Source organism: Otolemur garnettii, unplaced genomic scaffold, assembly GCF_000181295.1.
Source record: "Otolemur garnettii isolate 467f Iridium unplaced genomic scaffold, OtoGar3 scaffold00025, whole genome shotgun sequence".
NCBI classification, from domain to species: domain Eukaryota; kingdom Metazoa; phylum Chordata; class Mammalia; order Primates; family Galagidae; genus Otolemur; species Otolemur garnettii.
The window spans coordinates 5,430,615-5,440,326 of NW_003852420.1; the positions used below are offsets into that span (position 1 = coordinate 5,430,615).

General features: G+C 43.7%; 1 protein-coding gene across 1 annotated transcript in view; it reads right to left on the minus strand.

Moving 5' to 3' along the window:
- Positions 1-249: 249 nt before the first annotated feature.
- Positions 250-9,712, minus strand: part of SLX4IP (SLX4 interacting protein) — a 194,571-nt gene continuing 185,108 nt past the window's right edge. Inside the window, 3 exon segments of the mRNA XM_023512152.1 lie at positions 250-786; positions 789-1,383; positions 2,655-2,755. Of these exon segments, the coding sequence (XP_023367920.1) occupies positions 655-786; positions 789-1,383; positions 2,655-2,755 (828 nt within the window). The 3' untranslated portion in view covers positions 250-654.

The following is a 9,712-nucleotide window of genomic DNA, read 5'->3' on the forward strand; positions in this document are numbered from 1 at the left end:
TTTTAAGGCAGAGTCTCACTCTGTTGCCAGGGGTAGAGTGTCATGGTATTACAGCTCATAGCAACCTCGAACTCCTAGGCTCAAGCAATCCTCCTGTCTTAGCCTCCTGAGTAGTTGGGACTATAGGCACCCACCACAATGTCTAGCTAAGTTTCTATTTTTAGTAGAGACCAAGTCTTACTCTTGCTCAGGATAGCCTCAACTCATGAGCTCAGGCAGTCCACCCACCTTGGCCTCCTAGAGTGCTAGGATTACAGGTGTGAGCCACTGCACCCAGCCTATGCCTGGAAGTTCAGTGCAGCACTGTGGCACCATCTTGGTGAGGCCCATTATGTGGGCTGCACACTGAGGTGCCAAGGAGGGGCATGTGATCCGTTTCTTTTGGCAGTCCTTACACAGTCTCCTCCCTCACGAATGGCTCTCTATCATTAAATTAATTTTCTGAAGACAGTTATAAACTATGATGAGCATGTAGCAATGTTTTTGGAACAAGTGTGCAGTCTCCCAGAGGTGACTGCTAAGTCACATATATACTTTCTATTTAAAATAATCCTTCCAATTAATCCCTTTGAAGTCCCAGCATCTCTACACAAGGCCCTGCTGTCACAGCGGCGGTCACTGTGTCTTTGACTCCGACTCTGCATCCCTTCAGCGTTAGCGGCCCCTACCTATTTCTTTCTCTTCTTGGTCAGGCTGCTCTGCGTTGTACAGACTTCGTTGTCTTTCAGGGTCTGTGGCTGAGCCGGTTTGCTGGGCCTGCCCTGGGTTATTTTTCCTAAGATGTCTCTGGAGGAGAGGTTTTCCAAAACACGCAACTCCTCCTTGGATGTGGTTTTTGCCAAATCTTGTTTCAAAAGTAACCCCGGATCTGACAACTCTAAAGCTGGCAAAGTGCTGACAGCTTTGCATTTTTCCACTATTACTTCTCTTGGGACTAATTGATCACTTCCAAGAGAAACTCTCTTGCGGTGGTCGAAGTCTCCCACAGAGCCGCAGTCCCTGCGTTTCTGTTGTGTTCTGGCCGCCCGCGGACTTTGTTTTGGACCTGGTGATGCTGACTCACGGCTCCAGACAAGGCTCCTGCTTACAAGCCCTGTCTTCAGCCACTCCCCAGGATGAAGTCTGTGCTGGCTGCTAGTATCTTCTGGCTGGGGCTGATTAACATTTTCCAGCTTTTGAACAGGAAGCCCCCAGTGACTCTCAGCTGCCTTTATGTAATCCTCCGCCTGTCCTGTGAATTCTGACAGGCGACTGGTGGAAGCCTGACCGTCACTCCTCCTCCTTGCTATCTCTGTAATCACGGAGTCACTAGATGTTCCCACAGTGTCTCTGCTGGTCTGTGATTTGCTCACAATACTGCTTTTCGTTTTACTTCTTTTCACACTGAAACAAACAAAAGAAGATTCTATGCTATATGAAGCAGTCATGGCATTGCTTCCTCCAATTCCCTCCACCTGAAAAGGGAGGTGTGTGCTACCTGCCTTCTCCTTACCTCCCTGCAAACAAAGAAAAATCCCCAAGTATACGCTTAAGAGTGAAGACTGAATCAAGCAATAACCTTCACATTTTCCATTAATACTAGGAAATATTTTGTTTATCAGTCATGGGTTATCAATGGAGTAAAGATGGAGTTCACATTTAACCAGGAAATTGGTATTCATTTCAGAAGTCGTGGGTCAACTGTCAATGTTTGACACACTGTTTTTTCCCCCAAGAGTGGATGCTGAAATACATCTAAAACTCAGGCTATGTGTTTGTATGTGTGTTTGCACATGCACGCACACAAACACTCACACTTTCTATCTGTAATTAAAGAATCATCTTGTCAAATTTCTCTCAGGCCATTTCAAGGTATTACTCAAATATAACTACCATTTAGCTGGTGTCAGCCATAGGGGAGCAGGCCTTAGTCAATATACATGAAATATCCTGGAAGACACTTCAGAAGACCAGCCTGAAAGGAAAGCAAGCACGCAGAGCGTGGCAGAGGGAGTGTGCCACTATATGCGTGTATCCATCACCCCCTTTCTGCTGTGTGCACAGCACACCACACAAACTTCACTGTAACTGTGAAATTAACTGTGAAGCAGCACACTAAGAAACTGCACGGGGGAGTTTAAGAGACCTACAACTTTAACTTCAGCATGTATTTGCAGGTTTGTGAATGGCAAGAAATGTCTTCAACCATTAAAACCCTGAACCTGAATATTTATTTTGGTTAGGCTTTAGTGTGGAAACAAATATATATATGTTCATGTTCTTACGGTTGCTATCAGTAGTGTGAGGATTATCACAATTATATTAAAGTCAGAACAAGCATCTTAGGAAAGGAATGTATTTTTTTAGTTCTGTCTGTAGTCACTCGGAAAGTTGTAGGAAACATACCACCAACAGGTGCTTTTCATCTTCAAAGAACTTGTCATTAATTACTCCTTGCAACACACCTGTGAAGCAAGGACTCTATCCTTGTCCAGAAAGTGAGAGAAAGAGACAGGAGGGTGGGAGGAGCAAGTATGTGACTTAGGGTAGGGATCAGTGCCGTGGGGGATTTTGTGATTAACTTCCATGCACTCTTCTTTAATTCTAGACTTCACATTATCTATCCATGCACTGCGGCAGTCAAAATTGAGAATAAGGAAACACACTGGACCTACATTTCTCTCACGACATTTCTCTGGAGCTTTGCACGGGGAGGAAGTGGACTCTCTGCACACTCAGCAAAGTAATCAGACACTCCGTGGAGAGCTCTTTCTGTCTACTCCAAAAGATAACAAAGGTTCAACCAGAAATCTATTAGCTGAACATGAGAAAAAACAGTTACACTTTGAAGGCCCTGATGAACAGATTTATTTTTATAAAGACTGAATGAAACTGCTCAGTGGTAAGCTACTTTAACTTTTTTAACCTAGGACTTTATGGTAGATTGCAACTTCCCTTGGACCCTCAGTCATACACTTCACACATTAATGTGCATCACAAACAAACATGGAAATAAGGTTGGTTCCAAAGCATCGGGGAACTCCTGGCCATCATCTGATATCTTTGTAGCCCAAACTGTGACAAAAGCCCAAAATCACTGTGGCAGGCAGTGGCACATCAGTGAGCTTTGCTCTTCTAGCAAAACCCGGTGGCACAGTAGTCTACACCCTGATTATCCCAACATTTCCCTACATTTTCTCTATTTATAAAAATATAAAACATTTGCAATACTCAAGTTAAATCTTAGAAAACTGGAGTTTGAGATCTTCTGTTTTTGGTTTTTTTTTACCTTACATATCTATCTACTACTATGGATTTATATAATTCATAGATTAACTGCCTATCTATCCTTTTATGTTTTCATGGAAGCACTGTGTGGAATTAATTATAAATGTAAAAGCCTACCCATCCTGCCAACAAGGACACATTTCTTACTTTAGAAGTTGACTTCTCCTGCACACTAAATATTCTTCCCCATCAAATGATAGTAAGATGTTGTTACCAAAAAGAATAGTTCTGGTATTATCAACAGGTTCTTGCTTTAGACTTACATTGGAACTAACAGTGACGGTTCAGAGGTCCTGGCAGGCAGCAGCCTTTAGTGTTAGGCCTGGGCATCGCACAGGCTGACGTGAGCTTTGCCTGCTCACTGCCCTGCACCACTGAGCACGAGCCTTAGCTCCAGCCGTGCCTCTGGTTTCAGAGCCAGGACAGTGTTACTCAAAGTCAGATCCACTTACGACTCACATCAGTTTTAAGTTAGTAAACAGAATATTACAGGTTTTATTGGATTTATACTGCACTTTGATGCTTCTGTCTTTTGTTTTGTTTTTTAAAACTTACTAGTTAACTAAAAAAAGCTACAATTTAACCTAAATGAGAGAGAGATTGAGAGAGAGATAGAGAGATTGGGAGCAATCGAGATTTATGTGTAGAACACTTCTAAACATGCCCTATAAGTACAGTAGATTTTCCCCTTAAAACCACACCCTGTAAGTGCTGTATTTTCAGAGCTGAACAATTAACATAAGGAGCATGAGTCAGGCTTTGAACAGCTCTGTGGGAACCAGAAAGCCTTTTGCTGTTAGGAATGATGTAAATTCCCCAAGGCTGGAAGAAGTCCACAATGGAAGGCAGACAGGATCATAAATAACACAGATGAACGCTGTGTCGTACACCACATAAAGCATGACGCCGCGACAGTGACACTCTTCCAGTCTCATGTTGGATTCAACACCACCATTATTTATTTATTTTTAAAATTCGGCTTAAAGAACACTATGTATTTTCTATGGGAACTTCAAAAACTTCTTTAAGGAGCAGAGGAGTCGGCTCTCATCCTAAATTCCTCTTACAACAATGCAGGACAATGTCCTCAGAAGAAAGGGACAACAGAAAAGGTGACAGGCAGATTGACAGAAGGAAATGTCCTGTTCAAAAGTGTCAAATCTGTGACTTAGTTTTCAAAAAAATAAAGAAAGAAAAGAAAAAAGAAGGAGAAAGGCAAGGCGGGGTTCGCCTGCTTACAAATTAAAACCACATTTGGCAATTTGTTGAAGGAGGCATATTTACATTTGTATGAAGACTGGGTGGGCAGGAAAAAAAAGATTAGACTCCTTCAGCCCCTGAGCTGTCAGGTCTCATTAGAAATCTCTTCTCCTTACATCTCTGGGGTCAATTCACTCCCCTCTGTGGCTAAATCACAGCCTCTGGTGTCTCCCTTGGACAAGTATTCCCAAGGAAGCAGCTATGACCTGGGAACAGGACTTCTCAAAAGGGAGTCCTTCTGATTACTGACGGCTTCTCACATCCAGCATCAAAATGCAGTAGAAGGTCCATCCCTGGCCAAAACCCCAAAGTGCAGGTATACAGTATGTGCTGAGAGGGCTGCAGGAGCCTCCAGGTTTTGCATGGATGACACCACTACTTTTAGATTCTGCCATGAGTAATAATAATCCCACAGTTTTCTGCAGAGTAACCCATCATATTCCAAGAGGCTACCAAAGAGTTGGTCATCCAAAGTCCAGGGCAAGCCCCCATGGGAACTAAGCTATTTAAGAACTAGGTTAATCAGAAACATCTCTTGGGGCCTTCATAAATGGTTCTTTACAACCTGGAAGCTAGTGCTTTAGTCTGGGCCCAAGGAATAAACTTCTGTGAATACCATTCCTTGTTATACTTGATTCTCAGCCACTGCCCCCCACCCTACCTACTATATTGTCTTAATTTGGGGTTATACTTGGAGCATTTTAAATTAAAAACTTTTAACCTTACGTAGTGTCATTACACAGGGTATTCCAAAAATCACCCCTGAAGTTGCCATACATAAGGAAAATGGGAAATTGTAGCTAAATGTACCTTTATTTACAAAACCTTAGGGAGGCTGTAATATTTACAAAGTCTGTAAAACAAAGCTGGGCTCCCCCAGACTAGGGGAAAGACTGGCTGCACTGGACATAGGAGGGGGGGAGCTTTTCAAAAACATAGATTTGCAGGGCCCGTTCCTGGAAGTTCTGATTCACAAGATATGGGGTGGGATGAGGAGATCTATATTTAGGTTCCCAGGTGATTCAAAAGCTGCTGATATATATAACACTCAGCAAGGCAGAGCAACAGCCAAACAAACACAAACAGGTAAAATGAGACAGCATTTTGCAAAGTGTGTCAGGTAACCCCAAGGCATCAAAATCACCTGGGGAAGCTTGTTTAAAAATGCTCTGGATTCTACCCCAGAGTCTATAGCATCTGGATCTCTGGGGGGTGGGGTCAGGGCATGCATATTTTGGGCAAGCTCCCTGGTGATTCTGAGACCCAGCAGGGTTAAACTGCCACTCTAAAGGCTCATGGAGTTGAGTGGGCAGAACCCGGCAGGACCTTGCTTTCAGGGAAGCCTGTTCTCGGGGTGGGAGACAGGAGACAGCAGACATACAGCATGTTAGGTGACGGGGATGCTATGACGAGAAATCAACAGGGGGTGCTAGTTTAGATCCAGAGGTCAGGGACAGGTGGTAGGTAAGAGACCAGAGTGAAGGAAGCCAGATGAGCATGTGGGGAAGAGCATCTGGGCAGGCAGAAGAATGAACACCAAGGCCCTGGGTACAGACCCAGGAAGTGGCATGTGCCCTGGGGATGGCAGGGACAGATCTTGTAGGGCTTTTGTAAAGATGGCATGTTTTATGTGTATTGTGAGGAACAGGATAATGCCATGGAAGGTTCTCAGAGGAAAAGTGAGTACACACTGTAAAAGGATCACCCTGGGTGTTACAGAAGAACAGGGTGGAAGGAGGGAGATGAGGCCTCTGCCGTGGTCCACTCAGAGATGATGGAGCAGTGGGGTTGGGCAACAGGTAGACGACATTGGAAATACAAGCTGATGTGAGTCCAACAGAACTGCGCTAATGATCAGATATTGGGTAGGAGAAAAGTCAATGATGACTCCAGATCTATCTCTCAGATAACTAGAGGGAATCTGCCCTTTACCATGGTAGGAAATACCCAGAATTTAGGGGCAGGCTTGGAGCAGTAGAACCAAGCAATCAATTTACTGTGTTGCTGTGGTTAAGAACATGTTCCCTCCAAAATTCAGGCATTGCCAGTGTGACGGTATTAGGGCCTTTCAGAGGTGATCAGGCCATGAGGGCCTCACCATCATAAATGGGATCATGTTTCCTTATGAAAGGGCTTGGGGTCCTGGCCCTATTTGCAATTACGTCTGCCACTATGAAGATACTGTTCCCCCCCTCTGAAAGCAACAGTCAGCACCTTGGAAGCAGTGACTGAGCCCTCAGCAGAACACCAACTTACTAGTGCCCTGATCTTAAGACTTCTCAGCCTCGAGAAATAAATTTCTATTCTTTACAAATGCCCAGTCTCAGGTATTCTGTTGTAGCAGTACAAACTGACTAAGGAGCGTAAACTTTAAGAATCCCACCTCAACAGAGACGTGGCGTGGGCAGGTAAGATAACAGTCTTCAGGAAGAGGGAGGTCGGAGTGGCAGGCACAAAGCTGGGTGTCTTCTGAGATGACATGGAAAGCCACAAGCCAGGATGAACTCTACCAAGGACTGAGTTTAGATGAGGACAAGAAGCTGAGAAGATGAGGACGGTCCAGCAGAGACTACAAGGTACCATCAGTCAGCAGAGAGAAAAATCAGGATAACCCTCTGTTCCCAGAGGGAAGAATGAAATGGGAGTGGCAACCGTGTGGAATGCTGATGACTGGTTACAAGTGCAACGGGCCATTAGAGAAAAGGTGACCTTGACACAAGAAGTGATGGGACCTGGACCTAAACCTAACTGAAATGGGAGGTTGGGGAGAAGTGGACACTTGCTGGAGACCAGAACTCTCCAGTAGAAATAAAATGTAAGCCAAGTAAATAACTTGAGACTTTTCATAGACAAATTAAAAAAGTAAAAGGAAACCAGTAAAATCAAATTTCCATAATGTACATTATACAACACAACAGGTAATCAATAAAAAAACACATATGAAATCTGAGAAGCTGCTGTGTGTTTCACACTTAGAGAACATCATTTCTGACTTGTTGCATTTTAAATGCTCAACAGCCAAATGTGGCCAGTGACTGCACCAATGGTGAGCACAGGTCTAGACAATGACACTTCAGAAGAATTTTCCAGTATGGCAGAGCAGAGAAACAGGAGTACTCACCAATGTCACTGTCAATACAATTTGGTAAGGCAGATCTACCTATCTAAATATTTCTCTATCTATCTATCTATAAACTTTTTTAATATAGGGTGTGGAATTTTAATGTTGCTACTGGCTGTTTGTCATGCTTTAACAAATCCTGGGGACCTCATTGTTATTTTGGGGAAGATTTGATCCACATTCCAGAAACTCACTCAAGTTTGGTTAAGCTAAAAGAGACACAAAAAGACAAAGGTGTTTCACAGAACCCAAGGGCAAGAGAGAGCCTCGTAAGTACCAGAAACAGGGGCTGGAAAGCTGCCAAAAACCAAGCCATCTTCCCCTCCTTCACCTCTTGGTGAGGCTCATCTTTCATTTTTCTCCTTTCTGAAACTGTGCGTCATCCTTTTCTTTCCTATGCTTTCTCCATCTTCTCAGCCTTCCATACATCCTCTTGAGAACCCATAAACCCTGACCTGAATGGTTACGTCCAATTGCAAACTTCCATGAGAGACAATCTGATTGGCTCAGGTAGGCAGTTGTCTATCCTTGGACCAATCATATGTGGCTAAGAGAGTGAGGTGAACAGAACATGTCTGTACGAATTACCCCCATGAGAAATGGAAGTTCTAGGGCAAACCCTCCAAAAGGGGTCTCCTATGACCATATATTATTGATATTTATTGTGAGGACCTGTACAAAGAGAAAGATAATCACAGATATGATTAATTAGTTAATACCTGGTTGAGTCAGATATTATTATTGCCACACTGCAGGGCCAAATGCTGCTGGAACCTGATTTGACGTGGACAGACAGCATAAGACTACAATGCCACCACTCATCCAACAAATACAGCCTCTACTGAGAGAATCTTGGGGCCCACTCTCCAGTATCTGTTGGAGGCCCTGAGGCTGGAAATGAGGTGGTAGATCCTTTGGGCCATGACATCAGGCTGCTGGTCACTGCAAGTGCCCTGTAGGGTACAAGAGCAAATCCCAGCTCATCCTGACCATATGACTATCCCCCACCCCCCATCCATTCGTTCCATTTCCCCTTACAGCCATGGCTGGAAGCCAGGTGGCAGGTGCTATCCCACCAAGTTTTAAAGATTGCAAAACATGCTATGAAGTCAATAAAGACATGGTCATCAAGGTAGTACTTAATGTACTCTCAGGCTTTACCTTTTCAGAGTTGGATCTGTTTCTCATGGTCATGTATGGTGAGGTTCTTCAGATTCTGCTTTGTTCACTCCCAAATGAAAATAATTGATAACTCAACCAGAAGATTTTACAAACAAGCAATTCATAGTAGACTATTAAGAGTCCCCTATAGTGGCAAGTATCCCTGACTGTCAGCGTATTAGAAAACATACTCTTAGGGCACATTCAAAATTTTACTATTCTCAATATTTCTTGATTATGTCTGCTAAGAATGGTACATCCAGAATTGATCAAATCAGGCTGCCACCTATACCCTAAGAGGCAGAGCAGAGGCAAAGGGGAGTGGAGTCCAAGCTCGGGAGCCCATTGGTGCCTCGTCTCAGGCCCAGTTTCTCAACACCCTGATGGCTGGTTTCTCATTTACCCTTCATGATATTCTATTCTATTCTATTCTATTCTATTCTATTCTATTCTATTTGATAGAGTCTCACTCTGTCACCCTGGATAGAGTGCCATAACATCATAGCTAACAGCAACCTCAAACTCTCTTGGGCTTGAGCAATTCTCTTGCCTCACCTTCCAAGATAGTGAGGCTACAGCACTCGCCACTACACCTGGCTGGTTTTTCTATTTTTTAAGTAGAGATAGGGCCTCATTCTTGCTTAGGCTGGTCTCAAACTCCTGAGTTCAAGCAATCTACCTGCTTTTGGCCTCCTAGAGTGCTAGAGTTACAGGCATGGGCCACTGTGCCTGGCCTTGTTTGGAAAATTTAAATGCAAGAAGGTGTATGAAGCACACTTTGGAAATTGTTAAAGTATTAAACAAATTTTCTTGACATTACTGAAAAAGGAAACTTGATGCCTTTGCAAACAGTACAGGGGTTTGTAAGAAGGCAAGGATGTTATTAATTCATGGAAAACTTAC